Source organism: Rhipicephalus sanguineus, chromosome 1 (genome assembly GCF_013339695.2).
Source record: "Rhipicephalus sanguineus isolate Rsan-2018 chromosome 1, BIME_Rsan_1.4, whole genome shotgun sequence".
Lineage (NCBI taxonomy): Eukaryota > Metazoa > Arthropoda > Arachnida > Ixodida > Ixodidae > Rhipicephalus > Rhipicephalus sanguineus.
In genome coordinates, this window is record NC_051176.1 from 287,017,332 (window position 1) to 287,039,841 (window position 22,510).

The 22,510-nt window shown below is 47.1% G+C and overlaps 1 protein-coding gene across 7 annotated transcripts in view; it reads left to right on the top strand.

The window, feature by feature from the left end:
- LOC119379196 (complexin) overlaps positions 1–22,510 on the top strand; it is an 810,485-nt gene that overhangs the window by 676,522 nt on the left and 111,453 nt on the right. The window contains exon 1 of one of the 7 annotated variants that reach the window (XM_037648420.2): positions 7,945–8,090. The exons of the other annotated variants lie outside the window; for them this stretch is intronic. Coding sequence (XP_037504348.1) covers positions 8,078–8,090 — 13 coding nt within the window. The 5' untranslated portion in view covers positions 7,945–8,077. Of the gene's footprint in view, positions 1–7,944; positions 8,091–22,510 lie in introns of those variants that run through there. 7 annotated transcript variants of the gene reach the window in all.

Below are 22,510 nucleotides of genomic sequence, written 5' to 3' on the forward strand. Positions count from 1 at the left end.
AAATGTGCATGTAATGTTGTTGCAGGAAACATGACCTCGACCAAAAAGCTGACAGGACCCCTTATGCTTTCGCCTAAGACGACTCGATGGCGAAATATATCCGGTGGGGCTATTTTACCGTGCACGTTATGTCACACGAACGCCGCTTTCTTTTTATTTTTTAATCATGCAAACGCCGCAAGTACGAAGTGAACGCGTAGCTCGCGGTCACTTCGACTCTCTTGCTTCATTTCGCTCACGCCGGCTTTTCGCTCAAGGTCACGTTCGGATGAGACATCCAAGGCTTTTGCTTTATAAACTCAGGCAGAACTCAAAAAAGGCTTTTCGTTCGCAAGGAGGTGTTTAAAGGGACACTGAAGAGCAAAACGATTTTTCTCGCATTACTAAAGTAGCCTTCCACGATACCAAAAACACCACGCTTACTGCGTGAAGGCGCTTAATAAGCGAGAAAACGTGCAAAAAGAAAATACAGGTGGCGACGCCACCTTGGAATTCCCGCACCATTTGCCGTGACGTCACATATTCTTGACGGCGCCTGCTTGGGCCTACGTAGTTCTTAATCGGTTAAATCGAAGTACATTGTCATGAGAGGGGGCCAGAGACTTGACATAACGAGTTTGTGGAAATTTCGCCGAGCCAGTGGCGCCAAAATACGTTAAATGCTCTTTGAAATCTCTTACGTCACGAATTACAAAGTTCGGCGCGAAATTTAAAAATGAAACTTTGAACTTGGTTTTCTCCTCTAATAATAAACCTATGGTGGTGAAATAAACTACACAAGAGTTCTCCGAGCACACTTTATCAATCTAAACCAATTCAGTGTTTCTCTTTAGTGTCCCTTTAAGGTTGGCCGATTGCCTTCACTGATATATCCTACGTAGCAGGCGACAACTCGTACTCTTTCTTAAGAACGGTTTAGTCGTAAGAGCAGTTATGAGAATGTGGAACCTGAAATGTTGTTATACTCTGCCACTGTTGGCGTTTTAATGACCGAGCGTTAATCAGTCATCGTGACAGGAAAGGCGGAGTCGTATCTGGGTCGCTCATCCCCCGCTGTGAGCTTTCGGCATCGGCCGCGGAATCCACGGAGCAACATCGCCAATTGTGGTTACACGGCCACGTCGCAGCAGCACAAATCCCAGCAGAGCCTGTAAAGACTGGGAGCGCGGTCAGAGAACCACGTGCATTCTACAGAGAACACGGCTCACCCCTTGCTCCCTCTCCTCGCCGTTTTCCTCCATGAATAACTGATCGAGAGGCAGCGTGGATTCAGCATTTTTTTCCCTTACTTGTTCCGCTGCTTTCCGCTACGCGCTGCTGACGGGAATCGTCGCATTTATGCCTTTGTTTTGTCGCCTGTAAGGATCTGGCATCCTTGCAACGCCGCGCTAATGAGGGTGGCTTTCAAGGGGCTGGTCTTCATCGACTTTCTTAATGAGTATGCCACCCACAGAATGCCTGTTCACAAGGCAGCTTACTCGAGTATAGTTCGTTCTATTCGGAACGCAAAGGTTAAAAATAGCCTTGCTGTCTAACTGTCACGAAGGAATGCAGGCAAGTCAGATGTAATGCCAAGAACGCGTGCGATTACCGCGTAGCTCATTAGGATGCCTGTAACAGCGTCTCAACTAAATTTAGTAGCCTCTAGGCTCGGCGCGCACTCTCGTATTATTTTTTGACTGGTCTACGAAAGCTGTGTCAGCTATGTCATCCATTCAAAGTACGTGTGTTACCAACGTAACACACGTGTTATATACGTGTGGACGTGTTCTTCAAAGTACGTATGTTAACAATAGCAAAGATAGCGCACGCAAAAAGAAAGGGAAAGCGAGGAACGGCACGTGGCACGAAAATATTTGTGCTTTCGCTGGAATAAATGGCGTTGGGACGCGTTGCTTTGAGCTCTTCAGGCGTATTGTCCCGGTTTATATTAGAACGAAGTCTTCGGATATTACATATTGAGCAAGTTGGTATTGCATTCTAACTAAAGTGTAATACTGCGAGCTGCTGAAACATTGCACTGGTATGCTCCGTGTTTGTGCCTTTTGCAGTAGTTTGCGCTAGCATAACCCATGAATCAGAATACAATACTAACTGGCTCAACAGACAATCAATATGCGTTGGCTGTTTTACTGCGATGACAACGTCTTACCAAGTCAAGTGTGGCTGATACGTCCGCCTGCATCATACAATAATTTAAGGGACTGAAATGACGAGAACATAGACTCCTACGCGTAACCATTTTGCACGTGTACGTTATTTCAAAAATGCTGCATCTGTTTTTCGACAGGCGGTGATTCCACCCGGCTAACTGTCACACTTAGGTAAACGTTCGCTTCCGCCTGAAACTTCCTCACTAAACAAGTTTTCCTCCTGAACAGCACAAGCCAACCGGAGAGTGCACTGTTCCTCTCTGACACCCAAATCGCGTTACGAGGAGCTTCCACTCCTGTCATGTCTTGTGCGCTGAGAGGCAGTTAGCAGTCGTGCGCACAAGCGCGCGTGCCCCACTCAGGGGTCCGTTTTAAGACAGCTTGATTGGATCTTCCACCTGAAAGGTGACCGTGAAAAGAATTAAGTGCGCACAGGAAGAGTACAGAGACGTGGTGAGCAAAAGAGTGAGAGAAAGAGAGAGGGAGGATGATGGTGTGGCTAAATTGTAAAATCGATCGGGCCTCACGAATCAGAGCCCATTGGTCGACAATTTCTGCCACTTTTTTTTCTTGGTATGAAAGCCGATCATAACAGAGCCGAAAAGCCTGCGGGCCAAGCGCACGAGGCGTCGATTTCCAATGCAAAACGAGCCATCATTTTTGCCATTGCGGCGGCGGCAACGACACGACAGAAGAGACACCGTGTGGCGCCTCTGCATCGCACGGGTGAAGAGTATGCGCACGCCATGCTTCGAGACTCGGCCGGAAATGCAATAATGCTGTGAAAATAAATACCTGCGATTTTTTCGGGCGCCCGCATTCACCGGCGGTTTAGTCCTAATATTATCGAAGGACATTGGAAGCGCCCGTGCCTGAAATGGCAATATGCGCCTTCCAGCGGCCCGGCTATACCCGCTGTCTCCTGCATGGTTAGGAGCACTGACGTCCCTATTTGAAGCGCGTCGCTAGCGGCATTCCTGCGCCATCCGGCTCCAGATAACGGCCATTCCGGCTTTAGCGCGCGGGGCTTTCAGCCTCTTATTCATGCGCCGTCATTCTCGTATTCATCGTCAGAATAAAGACTACATTAGACGGCAGCGCGAGGCAGCGGACGTCGCCCACCACGGCAGAGTGGACTGTAGAGTGCTTTAGCTTCTGCGCGGTTGCGATAAAAGCTCGACCAGTAGCGCTTGTCACCTGGTTGGCCACATCTTGCTTGTTTCTCCCCGATATTGACTGAACGATGGCAGGCTGCTTTTGTGGGTGTTTGGAAGGCGCAAAACACGCTCGCGTGGCTTATGTAAATGACAGGCGAATTCATTCCTCCCTCCCACCTCGTCTGGAATGAAATTTCCACCATTGCTGCACTTTAAAGTACGGTGCATCCTTCATACGTGTGGAACTTTTTTCTTTTATTTTGCAGTATTGTATAGACGCGGGCGTTCTCTTATGACATTCCTTTTTTTACGCATTTTCCATTTTTCGTGTAATTTCTTTCTCATTGTGATTCCGGGAGCACGACAGCGTGTGCTGGTAGAAATTGGCTTCAATCACGCCGCCCGGATAGAAAAACACTCATTTGGCAGGTGCTTACAGCATTTAATTTTTTTAATAGGAGGCGCTTCTTGACACCGGTATTCTAGTTAGAGCTGTTTTGTTAACATCATTGTCAAGAAGGCGTCCCATAACGTTAAAAAACTGTGCTCACAAGCCTGTATGGCGCAATTTCTTGCTTCATCTGAAACTGACACGAAGAAATTGCGAGTGCTACAGGTATCCCTCGTTCTTTAATAAAGAGCATTATTTGAAGGAAAAGAGTAGAAGCAACGAGGCTGGTGACGACAGTACAGCAAGTAGGCGGCTATATGCCAACTTTTCAACCTCGAATTTTTCATCGTGAAACTAGCACCATCTCGCTGTCCTTGGCAAAAGGAAGGAAAGGAAGGCTGTTCAGCCTAACGTAACACCTTTGCGGGAGCTGCAAGGTGAACAAGATGGACGCCGGACGGTTCCTTCTGAAAGCACTTGCATGTTTAGAAGTGTTGGCGCTCGTGGTGACTCCTTTATTTGTGAATATTTGTTATCATTGCGCCCCTCATGTAATAGCTACATGTTTTTCACGAGCTGGCCTAGCAAGTACTACGAGCGACAAAACTTCACTTACGGCGTTTCGCGGGTATCCTTGTTCCGTGGAGAAAATCTCCCAGAATTATTTTCTCGTGTTTTTGATGATAAACAACGAAATTCTCAATTTATTACAGAACAAAGGGCGCATCAGTGATAGTTTTCTGATAGCTGCAGGGTGTGGCACGTTTCTATTTTTTTTTTCTTGCCGTGCTCCTGCGGTTGTGCTTTAGCTCGTTTAAGTAATGTGATAAAGGTGCTGCACTTTCTATTCTTTCAGTATGTACGTCATCTCACATCGTATCCGTTTAATCTATAGAGCACTTGGCGCGGCATAACGCACACCTTGAACTTCTTCCTACCGATCACCGTTTTAGTATGACACCGCAGATTTTGAGCCGTGCTTTGTTAACCGAAGGTTTGTGTTGGCGTAGTAATTAGGCCTAATACATGGGCGTTTGCGCACAGAAAGGCACTCGCGTACGAACACAGAAATGCAAGAAGACACGCACAGAGTTGCCCGTGACTCGGTTACGCTCCCTAAAAACAGCGATGCGCTGATGCGTACGAAAGACTCTAACTAGAAAATAACTGGTCTGCAGCAGCTCTATTCTGAGTCCACCATCTTTCACGAGCGTGAGAAAACTTGTTCGGCGGCACTGTTCCCAGCGGGAGAGTCTATTTTCACCTCAACAGCCCGGGGTCACATGACGTGAGCAGTAACGTCACGTATCACGTCTGTTGGCACAGCGGCTCGTCGCTGTCGAGTATGGCTTTGGCAGTAGTGATAGTGGCAAAATATTGAGATACGCGAAGCGGCACGGCTTAGGTTATACTGCCCACCCAGTCACACGGGCCGACCACTGAACACTGGCAAAAATAGCGATACCTATGCAACGCCAGACAGAACCTTTCCCTTTCATTCAAATGGTTCGGCTGTGGTATAACGTCACACGGGACGTTTCTGCTCAGGTCGCGTCACCCCGAGCTGTTGAGGTGCAAGTAGACTCACCCTTTCTCAGCTTGACGTCCGCACGAAGACAGAAAACCCACTGTGTCGTTTTTTGACGCTCACCTGAGAACCACGTAGGACCGGTGTAATGCACCATATCGTAGTTACGAAGGTATATTATACTACAGCGTTGCCTTAGCGAAGATTTTGCAGATGACCCGCCTTTTATCGTTCCGCCTTTTTCCTCACTCTTTTCGTCTGCGACTGCTAGTGCGCTGGATTTTTTTTTCATTGTGACCATCAAGCGGTATACGCCTGTATACGCCATGGGTGTCGTCACCCAGCGAACGCGTTAATTTCGGCTGCGTAATTGCTGAAACGGTGGCCATAACGTATCGGAATTGCTTTACAAGACATTCAGGCATTAGTCGGGCATAGGGTGCCCGCATTGTTACCAAGCGTTGCGTGCCTCATGGCTGCCCATTCAGCCCGCAGTGAATTTATATGCTGGGTCTTCATCTGCGGACAGCAGATGATAATACTGCTAGTTTAATATTCAGATGATCTGGCCGTATGCTGGAAAGATAACATGAACACTCAGAACATTGTGACCATGGTAGTAAAACGTGGTGACGTTGCAAACTGCTTTGCTAACTGACGGACTGGCGGAAATGCCTATAGAGTTCTGGCACGGCCCAATGGCCATCCACCTCGAACTTACTTGCTGCTAGCTACTCCGCCGACATAGGGAACCGATGGAGAGTCGCTACTCCACCGATGGCGATTAGCCGTACATGTTGTAATGTTGATCCCGGGGAGTGCAATTGCGCTAGTGGCTGCTAAGATCGGCTGACGCCCAATCAGCATCTGTTTATTGAAAGAGATGGCGTCCATGCCGCCTTCGTGTTCCATCACAGTATTTCCCGGTTGTGTAGGTGGCCCTAAACAGAATTTTCTTCTTCGACATGTAATAACAGGGAGCGATTGAGCGTGTTCTTCTTGATTAGTTGTCTTGTACTGCTTGGCCTCTCGTGTTCACCTGATTGCACTTACATCGTCTTGTTTTATTCTAGAATAGCGCGACGAGTAATTGCTCAAACAGCAAATAAAGCTTTAATAGAAACCAGTGATCAAGTCAGCGACTAGTGAGTGAGTATTAAAATAAATAAGAGAAAACACAAGAGGCAAGTATTTACACTTCACCACCGGGTGGCGCGACCTTTACAGAAAAGTATTAAAAGCGCTTCTTTTGCTTCGCGAAAGGAGATATTGTTCGCTTGCTCCAGGGAATGCTTGCTCTCTCATTTATCGTTCCAAACAGTGGCCATAGCGCGCCACGCATTTCATCATCATTTCATCACTGGTTCCGGCTACAGTGGAAACTAATTTTATTTCCCCTTTCGGTTCTCTGTTTTAACACAGCTAGCAATTATGCTGATATAGCGAAGCAACATTTAAGTCACGCTAACAGGTCCGTTAGAGCATCTGAGCATATTTTCGTCGTTTAACTCTAGTATATTTTGACTCACACCGTCAATGCGAAGTATGCGTCGGAAGCATACTATAGGGACGTACTCATTCTTCCAAATAAGTCGCTCTAATAGTAGAGTTTCCATAGCGCCCTCTTGTCGCAAGTGCAAAGTCATACCGAAAGAGAAAATAAGAAAGTCAGAACGCAAGGTTGTTAACCATAAAAGCCGCTGGTTGCTAACCCTGCGCTGGAGAAATGGGAACATAATAAAATGAGGGAGAGGGAGATTTTGTAATGTGTGTCTTGAATCGTAGTCTTACTCCTGTGTTCGGTGTAACAGCAGCACCGCCATAACTGATTTATGCAACACAAATGCATAGGCCTGCGCATCTGAGTACATACGTGTGTGGTTGCTGCAGTTTTCGTGCAAGGATTCGTGCAGAAAAAACAAATGAAGATATCTTGTGCGCTCATTTTAGGCCACACACAAGTTGATATTAATCAAATTATTGATGATACTAATGTTATCAATACGAAATACCTTTAATATACCAAACTCTTGAGCTAAGACATTTTTCTGACGGCGCGCTTATTTTTCTGCGGCTTTCACTATAAAAGCTTTACACAATAAGTAATTTTTAAAACCATTTTACGCGACGCTTTCACAACTATTTTTTCCCAAGGTTTCCAGCCTTTGCTGCGGGGATAGTATTGTTAGTGCAAAAAGTCCCTCGGTATTTTTTTTTTAAAGTTGGCTTTGTTTCATGCACAGTTGCTGTGCAGAAAAGCCAGCTTCGGGTCGCCCATCACATGGCATTCACTGTGGGCGGTTTGTCGCGGGCAAGCTAGTACCAGGAAAAGGGTGGCCCCACGGAATCCCGAGGCCATCAATAAAAGAATCCCGACAGATTGCAAGCACCCTCGGCAAGCCGACGAGCGGAAGGCGCGAACGCGGCTAATGAGCGCAGTTGCTCTATTGTGCCCATCGGGCGGCAGCGAACACTTGGTCCGCCCGGGTGGCGCATTAGGGCCACTGCCGGTGTGGGGAAAACTTTTATTCTGGGCCACCCTTGACCTAGTGCCAAGGTCGCGCAAGCCCCCGGCTTTTCTGTCCGGAAGCCCGAACTCGATCGGCGAGCACGCTGGCGGCGCCTCGTGGAGCGCCCAAGCGTCTTGCACGCCGTCAGCTGACAACCATGGCGAGGCCCGTGGCGCCGCACTGGCGGCGGCGGCGCGAAGCGCGCCCTGTGTGCCGCAGTACGGCTGCGCGTTCTCGTAGCAGCAGCCGCGCATTTGTTGTCCGGATGTGTCGCGGAAGCCGAGTGCCGAGCAGCTCGCGTTGCTAGTTGTTTTGCGTCCCGTCACATCATCACCGCCATGGACTTCGTAGGTAAGGAGCCGCCGAATTCGCTTTTGGTTCTTTGCGCTGCATTAGCGTCGAGAGCTTTTGTTCTGGCCAGCTTGCGGTAGACTTTGTAGGCCAGCATGGTTGCTCTGTAGTCTTGGCTGAATAAAAGCAATCTTTTTTGGGATGGCTGGTCCTTTTTCTCATAATTGCACGGTGGCCGTTGTTTTGGGGACTTGCTTTCATTTTCTTTGCTCCTTAGTTGCGGGCGCACTCTGCGCGAGCCTGGTTGCTAGTAGGACCGCGCGACTCGCAACAACGGGCAGCCGTAGCGCGAGGCACAGCCGCGCGTCTGATCACGAGAATGAAATGTCCGGCTGTGCACCGCGGCTCTCGGCTTCTCCCCGTGGCTGCAAAGTCCAGCGCGCAAGCAGTAGTAGCTTCGGCCGAGGGCGTCGCAGGGGCTCTGCGCGGTCAGAAAAGCAGGTTGTCCCGGTCGGTGCGCAACGTGAGTGGCCTGCGCTGCTGCCGGGTCCCGCGGGGCCCGTGTCCGGTGTTCAAAAATGGCGCCCATCGGGACGACCGCATCGATTTGCTGTGATGACTGCTGCAGGCAGCACGAGAGGGCGCCCTGCGCCTGAATTAAACATGAGCGGGGCACCGTCCGGCAGTTTTCGGGACGCAGGACGGATGCAGGCCGCGTCGCGCCGGAGAGGCCGGCGGTCACGCGTCGACTGCGACGAAACCACCGAGGGACGCCTGGCACGGTCGAGGCAAGCAAGAAAAAAGGGTTGCCACGCTGCGACCATTACCGCCGACCAAGGCTGCACCCACCAGCACTTCTCGCGAGAAGGGCGCGCGTAATGAGCCCGGAGGAGCCACTGTCCGGGTGACTGATGGTTGTGTGCGGCTCCTTCCACGCTCCCTTGTACTCTCCCTTTTTTGTGATTCTGTATCAGGGAAAGCATGTTCGCCATTGAAGATCTACATTACAAATGGGCCAAATGTCCATTTTCTTCGAGGCAGACCGGATGGGACTTCTTTTAAACCCCTTGTAGCTCTCTTTTTTTTTTGTTGTTGTTGTTTGTTTGTTTTTTTGCAAGGAAAACTAAGAGTAAAATATACCTTTCCAACTCTAATGCACACAGTCAGCGTAGGCAACTAAGAGTCACAGCTCTCAGCGATTTCGTCTTTCTCCACAAGTAGTATCCGATAGCATCCCAGGCATTCTATTTACGGAGTAAGCAGCAACACCCGCCACGGTGGTCTAGCGGTTATGGTGCTCGACTGCAGACGCGGAGGTCGCGGGATCGAATCTCGGCCACGGCGTCCGCATTTTCGATGGAGGCGAAAGTGCTTGAGGCCCGTGTACTTAGATTTAGGTGCACGTTAAACAGCCCCAGGTGGTCAAAAAACTACGGCGTCTCTCATAATCATATCGTGGTTTTGGGGCCTTAAACCCCAACAATTATTATTACTACTGATTAAGCAGCACTTAAACAGCATTCAACAGCACATTAAACAGCAGAGACTCGATTTTGTAACGGTCCCTTCCACTTTCCATTCTTCTTATAATGTCCTGCCTGCTGAGTGGTCGATTCCGGCAGTGGCTACGCGGGAGCAATGCCGGGATCAAATATGAAATAGACCGTTACAAAACCCAACCTTGATTAACACGGGGTACTGATCTTGCAAAATTTTGCAACAGCTAAACATTTCAAACGTCAAGGAATGTATATAATGTTAATTCAACTGACCAGTGATGTCCGTTAAGCTAGCAGCAGACAAGTAACATATATCTTATAGAAAGTGCAATATTTTTCTGTATTTATCTGTATTTCTTATTTTCTTACTTCTAAGCAGCGCTTACTCACTTCCGGCACTTCAGAATAAAAATATTGGCCTTTGAAAACGCTTATCTGAGGTTTATACGGGCGTTTCGAGAAAGCATCGTCAGGAAGAAACCAACTAGCGACGTAAATGGGTCCTTCCGAGCCCAAGCGTTTTAAGAGCCATTATGAGGGACGCACTTCAATTAGCAAAACCTTCACAGCCATTCACGAAAGGGCTGAAGCCGGACAGGGCAGGGCCCGCCTGATTTATTGCACTTTAGTCGCTCGTGCATCTCCTTCGAAAGTTCCAATTCCTGTAATGTAAGCGACTCCATACTGCGAACGGCGGTTCTTCTGCTTTCCGTTTCTTCACCACATTTTGTTTTTTTGTGTGTGTGTGTGTGGGGGGGGGGGGGGGGGGGGGGGAGCCGCTCTTAGAAAGGAGTGAAGGTTTATTTATTCTTGTTCCTCCTATTGCACGTGTTTTCTCCTCCTCCCTTGGTCGCTAAGCCCCGCCTTCATTCCTGACGACTTGCAAAGCATCTGGTACGTTCACCGATCCTTTCTTGTCCGTCTAGCACCCTCACGCGTGTTTTCTTTTATTCTTTCTTTTTTAATGAGGCTGCAGCCCCTACAAATTATAGAAAGTTATTCACACATCTTTTTTGGTCAGGTTTTTATCGTATCCCGCTCCCATCCCTCCATCAGCAGAAGCCTTGAGCTCGACGAGCTTGGAAGCTTTCGGGTGTGTTAGAAGAAGCGATGGCACGCTAAAAAAAAAAAAAAAAATCAAGCCGGATTCTTTTCACTTCTGTATTCTTCTCCCGGCAGGCTAGTTTTGTTTCTCGCCTCTTGTCCTCTGTCATCCTGCTCCGTCGAAGTCTGGCACTGATTTGTCAGGGATCTTTTGTTGCTCCTTCGCGAGAGCCTTTTCGCTAGTTCCCGCCGAGTCCAATTTCTCGCGTCACCGATACTGGAATGAATAGAAATAAACACTCTATCGTATCCCTGTCACTTCAACACGCCCTTATCACATGGCTAGCACCGGACCCAATCTTGAGAGAGACTGATAGGTAACGCTCCTTCCTGTTCCGTCTACAGGTAACAGCAAGCGGAATGGAAGATGGGATAGTGTCAGAATGTCGGTGCGAATGGTAAGGGAAGCGAAATCCCCAGATCGCTAGTAAGACGCTAAAAGCGTTCACAAACTAATTTATTTCTGGTATTTTTTAGGGGAAACAGAGGACAAAGGTTTGAGCTCAAAGAAAAGGCAACACGGGGTAAATAACGGTGAGAGACCAAACATCCTTTGTTTATACCTTAAATAAATGATTTCGTTCGCAGTTGGTATCTTTTCATTCATTTGCGACGAGGGGAGGCTTTTCTTTTGGCGATCGCCTTATTACAATGTCCTCAGCTATCTTAAACACGCATACATATCCCAAAGGGCTGACCACTCAGTTGACCGTCCTATTATTTTCTTTAAAGAAATAATTACTATATTTACTCCACGGCAGCTGACACCGCTCTGTTCTTGCAGCGCTTCTTTCTTGGGGTCCTTCTTTCTATGCTGACGGTCAGGCGAACACGAGCACATCTTGACGACGAGAGCGTTCAGTTTAACCAGACTGTGCAGTAGGCCTATAGCGCAACAAGAACGTAATTGGAAAATGACTCACTTGAGTTGTTCATCGATATTCGAGTAATATGCTAAAGAGGCATCCACTGGTTTTCTTCTGTAGTCTAATCATTAAAAAACAATGAATTCTGTGGTCGTCTTCCATATGATTATTTTTATTTTGTATTCTTTTCTTAATCGTGTTGAGAGCATCGAGTGCGGCGTCCTAATAAATTAAAGTGGAAATAATGAAAGGAAGTGAAAATGTATCACTACCGACTATGACGCTTTTTTTTATTGAAATAGAAAATAAACGAAGGAGTTGTTGTCACGATTGCTTGGTGACGGCTACCCCTTTCCACACAGTTGTTAGGTTAAAAACACAAAAGCAAATATATATATATATATATATATATATATATATACGCACACAGTCCTACAATTTCAAGAACTCTCGTTTCAACAGAGCACACATACCGTCGCGGTACAGTCTTTCAATATATAGTCCCCTCAGTAACCATCACAAATATTGGCGTCTTCAAAAAAAAACGTTGGAAAACTTTCATTGCTTTGCGGTTTATCCTAGACGGCCATGGGCCTAGTATTTTCGCCAACGAAAACGTTCGCTGAGAGTCCAGCGTGTTGAGTTGCTGCTGGTTCGAGTCGCTGTCTCTGTGTGTCGTGCTTGGGACAGTCGAGCAACAGATGATGCACATCCTCGTCGTCGTGGCCGCACGAACATGTTGACGATGATGCACGATGAATCCGAAATAAGAAGTGCTTGGTGTAAGCAGTTCCGACTCTTAGGCGATGGATGAGTGTGTCGATACGTCTTGGGAGCATAGGTCGGCAAACTCACTCATGAGTCGACTCACTCAGACTCACTCAGACTCATATCGAGACGTGAGTCTGAGTCTGAGTGAGTCCGGGTGAGTAAAGATTTTGTGAGTCTGAGTCCGAGTGAGTTCGGTTGGGAAATATTTTGGTGAGTCTGAGTCCGAGTGAGTCCGGTTGAGGAAAATTTTGGTGAGTCTGAGTCCGAGTGAGCCCTAAGGGCAAAATATATTGCATGAGTGAGTCTGAGTGAGCTCCACAATTTTTGCCGACCTATGGTCCTATCTACTCAATTTTAGCATTACTATCAGCCCTATGTCAGCTGACGTGTATACTCCCGCATACTTCTACACGCTACCGTTCATACGTCAGCTCAATATATATTGATCAGAGGCGTGATTTGAGGAGGGAGAGGGGAGGAGGTGCCTTGACCTCCCCTCGCAAACTTTTTCACGGGAAGTTACTGATAAAACTATCTCGTGTGAGTCATGACTTCCGATAAAAAGGTCCTTACTGAACTGCAAACTCAGATAACTCGTATTTGAAGGTACCAGATCAAAAGGTGCTAAGTAGCGCACCGATTATGCGAGATATTGGCGTTAAAGAGCATTGACATTACGGTAGAAAAAGGATAATTTAATGCTAACGGACTCACGAGTCGACTCACTCAGACTCACTCAGACTCAGATCGAGCCGTGAGTCTGAGTCTGAGTGAGTTCGAGTGAATAAAATATTGGTGAGTCTGAGTCCGAGTGAGTCCGGTTGAGAAAAATTATAGTGAGTCTGAGTCCGAGTGAGTCCGGATGAGGAAAAGTTTGGTGAGTCTGAGTCCGAGTGAGCCCTAAGGGCAAAATATATTGCATGAGTGAGTCTGAGTGAGCTCCACAATTTTTGCCGACCTATGCTTGGGAGTACTACTATGACGCTTCTTTTCTATTACTCTTTTTTTGTTCGTATAATTGCTGTAACATAATTATACCGACTTGTTGTTGCGTCAGAAGTTATTTTTTCGCATGCCAATTGCGCCTAGCCACGTGACCTACAGTGGTTTATCTCTCAGTGATGTCATGAAATTTATCGAATAATTAATAGTACGCTGGATATTCGCAGCCCTATTTTAGCAAATTTCTCAATTACGTTTGTAGTAAAACGTAGCGCCTCTCACATCAATGGAGCCACCTTTGCACGTTTGAAAATGTTTCATCAACATATCGGAATGGTATTTTACTGCATCTTCATCTACACAGCAGTTTCCTTTCAGATTCCTATACATTCGTATTGCTGAACAACTAGTGTAGCTCTTCGCACAGATTGTGCGCACGGGTATTCAAGTCTCTACTGGCGCTGGAACCACACGACGAGCATGTTTTTCTTCAGTGCGTGAATCGCGGCTGTTATCAATCGTTACACGAGCTCTGGAATTCTCCTTGTGCGGCGCCTTTAGCACGACTATTAGTGGTCAGTCCGGCGAAATGTAAAGGTGCTGCTTCACCCCTTTATATCTCATGCGAATTTAAGCTAGCAAAAACATGGGTCGGTTGGTAAGGCGGTTCTAAAACAATTTCCGTTCGCTCTTCAATTACAAAGCTGTATACTCACTGCAGAAGGAAGTGCGGCTGATGCCAGAACATATTGGCGCGTAGGTGAACGTTGCGTGATTCGGTGATCTGTGGCGTTAAAGGCAGCTCTTTCTTCCATCGGATGGTCCTTCTGTTGAGAGCCCGCGATAAGGCCGTAAGGAAAATCGGTGGCCGCCCAAGTAGAGGAGTGGTCGTTTATCTGAACGGACGCAATAGCTTCGGCTAAACAGCCTAGGTTCGGGCCCAGTGGCTATCTCGCTCGCTGATCTGGGTTACGACCATCCGGGCTGAGCTCGAGTCCATAGTGGCGCTACAGGAGATTGAAAAAGAAAAGGAAATAAAAAATATTATTTTGTACTCGATAGCAGCTCAACCGCTTTTCCTCTGCGAGTTGACGGGCAAAGAAAAGCTGTTTTGGTTTCTCCTGGCTCGAACAGTGATCCGCTTTATATTGTTTTTTTTTTCGGTGTTGACGTAGTCTTCTTCATAAAATGAGCAGTTCAATATAAAAGCGTCGTCCGACACTGAGGTCCGTCTATGTGCATCTCGCATGATTCGCGTTAGCTGTGGGCGAGCTTATGGGAAAGCCTTTGGAGCGCATGCGTACTTCCGCTATACTCTTCAGGGCTAATGGACACTTTGCGCACACGAGCATTCGATCATGGCTACTATTCTTTTGCTTCGCAGCAGAGTGCGTGAAACTTTGAGTGACCAACTTTAGCCGCAGGATTTCTTTTTTCTTTCTGGTCACTTTCGAACGTCTCGAGAAACTTCATTCATTAACCATCGAACAGGTGGCGTTCCTGGATAAACAAGCAATACTAGATTGACAGCTACCTTCTTACATAAAATCTTGCAGCGCTACATTTGACGAGGACAAGACAGAGAAGTGCATGACAGGACGAGCACTACCTTTTGCGCGAAAGCGTATATGCCCCGTATGTTAAATCGGCGAGATTATGTCGGAGGCCGCTAGGGAAGCGAGCGCCGGAGGCGTAGGGCACCTGGAGATTAGGAGAGCGCGGTGGAGGAGAGGGGCTAGGATGGAGGCGGAGGATGGTAGACTGAAGCATGGCTGCACCATAGAGCTGGGGGAGAGGCGACGCACGTGCAATGCATATCTCTCTACACTCTAAGAAAAAGAAAGGAGTCCTTTAATTCTTTTTTGTGAGTGCTGACTTGCCACGTGTATGACTCTCTCTTAAGAGACACGTGAAATCTCTTATTGGATCATCATACTCTCGTTGGAGAGTCGTGGGACTCAAAAAAGAGGTAACGTGTCTCTTTGAAGAGAGTCACACACGTGGCAAGTTAGGACTCACTGAAAAGAGTGACACATACTCTTTTTTTTTTTTTTTTTTTTTTGCTTAGAGAGTAGTGCGGCACTCCAGAGGCGCTCTGGGTTGACCTCCTCTCTGCGGACTCTGTGTGCACTATGTACCAACCGCGTTCGTCTGGCGATCAAGAGGCCGAGCGCCGAGCTAGAAGGACGGAGCAGCAGCAAGCCTAGCGCGAGTCGACCAAGCCCGAAGTCATCGCGAAGCACTTAGCACAAACTGAGCAAGACAGGCAATAGGCGTGCCCGAGAGACTCCCGCAGAATGTGCTAGGCAGTTTGCGACAATGAGGGTGTGTCGGGCCAGACGGCATAGCTTAGAAACTCCGGAACAGTGGGCCTTTTTGCAAGCCCAATGCAGTGTCTTGAAAGAAGCCCAGAAGCGCAAGGCAGGACAGAAGCGCATTCCACGCGCTATGCACAAAATGAAATAGCATCCATAAGCATGCGCGTAATACATCTTTACGAAGTGAAACACCATTATAACTTTTGTAATGGCAGCTTACGAGGGTTACCGAGGTCAGTAAGCTACCGAGCCTGTATCAATAAAGTTTTTCGTGCGCTAAACGAGTTCATAGGAACAGGTGCCTGCCAATCAAGACAGCGAACAGCGCCACGATCGGCGTCTCATCAAAATCGTAGCAAATGCGACCCTAGATATACACGCCTTTGAAAACTTTTAGCTACGAACGGTATTATCGCGTGCCCCGGAATTGCGCGACGGTATTGCCGCGGCATAAACAAAATTCTTCTTTTAGGTCATTTACATTAGGACAACAGTTGAGAACACTTTCTTTATCCGCGGAGGCCCAGCATCAAAGGTTCTGTGGGCTTGCTCCTAATATGTGCCGGACAAGCTCATTTTTTGTTAGGTACACGACGAGGGACGTTTTACAAGTGTTCGCAGGAATCTCTCTCAGACTGAAGCCGCTGTTTCGTTAATGCAAAGTGCGCAGAACTGAAGCTGTGGCGCCATTTGAAATCAATTCGCTCCCACAAAGTTTCCAAGTGAGGGCATGTCATTACAAATGCACGTATGGCGATCTGACCTGTTCGCAAACCATGTTGCCAATGCAAGCGTTGCGTCACGCAAAAACTCAACCAGCGCTCGCGAGAGTAGGCTAACAGCTATGCATTGTGTGCGCGCGCATACTTTTCTATTTTGATTCCCTGGCTCGCTGCCGCCGCCATTGCGTACGCTTTCTCGTCCCCCCCCCCCCTCTTTTTTTTTCTTAGACGCGAAGCATTTCTTCGCGAACATTTGGCACATTGAGCGTTTCTATCTACGTATCTATCTATTTATCTGTCTATCTAGCTAGCCACCTACATCTGGGTGCTCCCGTGATCGTCTCTTTAAATTGGTGTAGACCAAGATTGACATAAGAGAGTAAGAGGATTTGACGAATATGAGTGTCGGATCACGACATGAATAACGAGAAAATCATGTCGCGTGCGTCGTCAAACCCTTTCCTCCAGGCACGTGTGGCACAGACCCGTTTACCACGGGCCGCTGTGTACGAGTAAGCGCCACAGGTGATTGACAGTTTGCATCTACCCAGAAACGGCGAGAACAGATACTGCTAACTTAAATGCGAGAAAGCCGACATCGGCAACGTTGACCTGACTAATGGAAAGAATAAAAATGAGGATCCCAGCAGGAATCGAACCCAAGTATTCTGCGTGGCAATCAGGTATTCTACCACAGAGCCACGCCAGCTCTACAAACTGGTTTGGAAAAACACCCAATGCAGGAGTAATGTCGGTGTAACGTCAATTGTGGTTGTGGTGCTGGCTATCTAATTTTACGAGAAAGCAGTAAACACTACATATGTACTCCTACGATACAGGCGTCATATCAGATTAATGTCTGTGGTTCCAGTGTTGGCTCCGCTTTTATAGCAGTCTGATAAACATTAAATTTGTATTCCTATGATTCAGCAAGCTATATTGAAGCATTGTTCAACCCCGGAAGAATACATTAACGAAAGTTACGTATGATATTCACATGATTGCACCATAAACTGCACTTTGTTTCCATAATACTGGCGTATGTACTCTAACGTGAGGGCTGACGTTACGTCGCACCATAAGTTACTCTTTAAATGCCACTGCTGTCGACGTGCCTGGTAAGCCCACGATGTGCACACAGCTACTACACTTACAAAAGCCCTTCTATCTACCTCGTAACGCTTGGCTCAAAGCCATAAAATACAGCATAGAAGTACTCGCTGACTGCTTCGCATGAAACCGATCCCCACAACGCGTGGGATCTGCCGAATTTTTTTTATCAATTGTTCACGTACGCGCTGCGTAATACACAAGGCATCGCTTAAAAGGTCCAGCTGTCACGCTCCTATGGTTATAGCCTTTTGTTTGTCGACGCTTTTTTTTTTTTTGGTATCGTGCGCGGCACCAAAACCAAATATACAGGACAAAGGGGTGTCGGAATGGGTCACATTTTGCTAGTGAATATTTCATCACGATTGGAGTGGCACTCGACAGACGAGACCCCCGAAAGGACTACAGCGTCTGCCGACGTGCGCGACACACGGGACACGCACGTGCACAAGCTGCCGTGAACACCGCAAGCTCGGCCAAAGTGCGCAGGCGGCATCAAGCTTTAATGGCACTGCACACGCACCGAATGGAGAGAAAAGCGAACGTTTCTGCGTTTATTTTTGTAGAACATACTTGCTCTTCGCAAGAATGGAATGTTGTCTGCGTGAGTGCAGGAACCCTCTGATCCTTCCCTTTTTTTTCCCGCGGATTACATGCTCTGACTGGTCTTCTTTTTACTGTTAATTTTCCGAAAAAGGAGCGTGGGAACACTACAGCCTCAGTAGAAGGACCAGGACACAATTTTGCTATAAAGAATTCATCTGCATCCAAAAGAAAACATGAAGTCAAGAAAAGGGTCTCAGGTATCCACTATTCAGTAACAATTTTTCTTCTACTTTCGAAATCGAAATTCCCATTCTTCGCCGCTGATATACCGCAGCTTGTATGTGGAGGAAATTTTGGATGCGAGCGTCTTTCTCGCTTTATGCCTAGAAGGTTGCAGCTTACAGCCTAAACCATAGACTTTAGCTGCACTGAGACACAGATTATAACGTATAGTCGTGAATTTGGCTTTGGGCGTGGGTCGCAGTTTGGGCTTCTTGGTCAGTGGTGCTGAATTAGGATAAAGGGAAGCGCAACATGAGGACATTCACATCGGCCGAGGCGACAGACACGGAGATCATACATTCGACAATCGGATTTTATTCCGGATTCAGCTGCGCTGATGACCAAATTTGTTGAATTGAACTCTAGAGCGAAAGTACCAGCAAAAAAGCTTTTATACGAACTAACAAGATGCGTTAAGGACCACCATTCGCCGGGATACATTTCATATGACCAACTATTATCCGGACGTCCACATTACTTTACCGCTGATTATATGAATGGCTTAGTGCTTTCCTGACCAGCGAGAGTGGGTATGTATTGTTTCTCTGAGCAATCTTACAGCGCAGTTTCTTTTGCCTATACGGCGCATATAATTTTAGAACTGGTGGAGGCAGCTACATGTTTGACATCGCAACGACAGAAAACCATCGGACGAAACCTCGTTGACATTGTTTCTGTGCTCTAGGAATCACTCACTTCAGCACCTGCTTCTCTGCCTGGTGCAGTTTTTACAGCAAGACAACGGAGCGGCCTGTATTTCAGGCGTGGAACGCATTGCGGCGCAACTACGGTAATTTACCGAGTTTCATTGTGTTGTGGCGGAGCTGTAAAAGCTATAGACTTTAAAAAGAAAGCAAAGCTGACGATTATATTTACAGGACCGACTCCTTGCCCAATAACTATTTCCACTTCTGGCACGTCGGCGCTGCAGTACGTTAGCCTTGGTTGGGCACAGGTAAAGGAAAAATACTCCGCAGAGAAGTATACCAGAACTCTCACAAGTGCAGTAACTATGGAACAAACACTTACTCCCGCTTGAAATAAGTTGTCGGTACTCCTTTATTTTTTATTTTTTGTCCTTGGAATGCAGACACGTTAATTGAGTACCCTCGAGAGCAAGGGTGTTTTATGAATCTTAGATGTCTGATAATGAATGCGTAACTGCCCTGCCTTACTAACGCAGCAACAGTTACACCGAGAAACATAGGTACTGCGGGTATGGAGGGTGTGCAAACAAGAGAAGCCCCAGCTGGTAGCCAACGTTCCAACAAAGACTTGTCTTTGTCCAAGCAAGTCTCTGCCGAAACTCTGGCTCCAAGTTGGTGCCTCCCTCGTTCGGCCAGTACTGATTCTCTCCCGCCGCTCGTCAAACGTTTGTCGTGTTTAAATAGCTATGGTTCAAAGCTTTCATACTTCACGAACAATGCAATAAATTCAGCGACTCCATTTCTCGGTAGGTGATGTCCAATCGTTTTCCATAGCCTGAACAGTCAATTTTTTCTTCAAATCTTTGTTGAGGCATGCCCTCATTGTGGTTTCTTTCTATGACTATTACGCCGTGAATCCCGATGCAATTTATGCACCTCTGTAATAGCTTCTCTCTGTACGTCTCAATAGTTATGCATTTTATTGCGATAGCAATTATATGGACAGTCTCGGCTGATTTTTGCCGTTGCCGTCGCCGCCGTCATGCACCGTATATGTATATGTCTATATATATATATATATATATATATATATATATATATATATATATATATATATATATATATAAGCCACAAAGAAAAATAATTCAGAAAAACTTTCCGACGCGCGGAATCGAACGGGCGACCTCTCGCTTTGCAGCGCGCGGCGTTAGACGGTTAGGCCACCAACAGTACCGTCTTTCAGACTGCTAACGGCGAGCTATTTGTATACACCATTTACTTCAGCATGCTTTCTTAGTCACCATATAGATAATGCGATGTGCGCGCGTGGCGCGCTTTAAAGATTGTCGCCCCGCTTCTGCGAACACCGTTGCTCTTCGCCCTACAGGACGTGGTCGCCTTCGTGCGCTTATCTCGAGGAAAGAAGGGGGCGGCCGGGGGGGGGTGAAGCGGGGGGTTGTATGTCTTGTGCTTTCCCTGCGATGTCCGCGCTGAAGTCACAGAGCGTACGAAGGTCACTTCGCTCGCTGCAGCGGCCGCGTTTGCGAAAGGAGCGTGCTGTTCAAACAGAAATAAGTAACAACTGTGACAGTTAGCTCGCGCTCGTCCTGTGTGTACCTGTTCGTCCGTTTCGTGCGTCCTGCTTTATGTTTGAGCAGTGCGCTTCAAGTGTCGAGCTGTGACGCATGACAGTTCGCGCTCGTCCTGTCTGCGTTCTTTTCGTGCGTCCTTTGGGCTCGAGCGACGCGCTGGCAATTTCGAGCTGCTTTCCCTTCTTCGCGTTGCATTCCAATTGATTGCTATCGCATTCATTGCTTCGCCGTTGCGGCGAAACTGTGACTTTTTTAATTAGTGCTTCGTGGTTAAGTTCAGTAAGCATGTACTCACCCAAAGAGCGAGTTTTGTTAGTCCTGTTTAAGGCAATTTCTGAATGAGTCACCGGTTAACGTAGGATTCCTACGCATTCATCGAGAGCCTTTTCTCGCGATAATGTAGTACCGTTGTCACTTATCAGTTTCATGTGTCACCTTTTTTTTTAAGTTCCTGCTTCATATGTTAAAGCTCAGGCGTATCGAGGGCCGGTGAATACCTAACATGGCTAGCTTTTACGACGCGGAATGTACAGTGTCGTCGAATAATTGGGACAGGTTCTCTGGGAGTGACAAGGTAAGCAAAAAAAAAAAACGGGACACCCGATAACACTGAGTTATGCTGTCGCCTAAGTTATTTTATCTATGAGTCAGTAGTTCCTTCAATTTCGAGATTCTTTTCACACGCGTCGATCATCAGCGGACGATGAAACGGGGAACGCGTGAATTCAAGGAACTGAGCAGAAATAAAAAGAAAGAACTGTAGTTTTCTTATTTCTGTATCGTGCAATTTTTTTTTCGGCCTGTTTCCAGTGCTGTGTTCATAGGCGAGCTTGTGTCAGTTTCTTATTTTGTCAGGTTCACTTTCTCAGCAGCGTAACTGGAGGCAAGAAAAAAAAAAGCGAAGGCCTGTGTCAGGGAATGTTATGGTGGTAACTATCGGTGTATGGCGTACTAACATCTCCGGCTGCATTTTGTGGCAGGCGTTGCGACAGAACGAACGAGCTGGTGGCCGCCCATAAAGCACTCTGCTGCCCATGTCCCCTGGCTGTGCCCCTTTTCTGCCTAATTACAGCGGCGAGAACGAACCAGCATCTACGAGTGCACACGCTGTCCTTCGTTATGGCAGTTCGTAACCATGGTTACCCACCGACGCTATTCATAAACAGTCCGAGGTAGGCAACCGGCTGTATGACGCGAAGAGCAATGAAAATACCTCCCTTGTGAACTAGCTCTGCTAAAAAAAAAACATGGCATTCCACTTCTGCATTTTACACATTCATGTTGTTTAAGCACATAATCAGCATTGCCAAGGCTGTGCAAACTCCCAGGCTTAGATATTTTTTACGAAGGTGCTTATTATATTCGCCATAAAGTCTCAACTTTGAGCACGGGTGAGACAATGCTTTTCAATCTACGAAAATATTGCGTAAATGTTCTTGCAAAATTATTTATGTTATTCCTATGCACTTCAACACAGTGTCGACTGAAGGTAACAAAAACACATTAGAAACACAAGTGGGCTCGTAAGATGAGGCCAACGTTTAATCGCGATGCTTTCTTTACAATAGAGTGAGCGAAATTCGGAGCGTCATTCATCCATAACTCCAAATAGTCCGGATGGAAATAAATTTCAGATCAAAAATTCGTTCCATGAAACCGCGTTCATCGATTCGCATCTATTAGGGGGGGGGGGGGTGGCATCATGCTGTGTTGAAGACAATCAGAAGCCGCGCTGAAGGCAATCTTCCGAGGACACATCTTACAGGCCGGGATAATGTAACGGTTTCCTCCAATGCTATTTTTCCCACTGAACCGTCCAAAGGAATGATCCGGCCACATTGTTACTATGGTGTCGGCTGATGAGGAAAGATCGGTAATGAAAGATAAATAGAGCCAAGCGAAATTCATTTTTGTATTATACAGGCGCAGAACACGAGCTGCAAAACAGTATGATAATGCAACTCACCGTAGTGGGCGCGTTACAGTCTCGACTTCAAATATTCGGATGATATCCAACTGCACAAACCGGGAGTTTGAAGTAGTTTACAGAAAAAGGAAAGCTATACGTAATAGATTGAGCA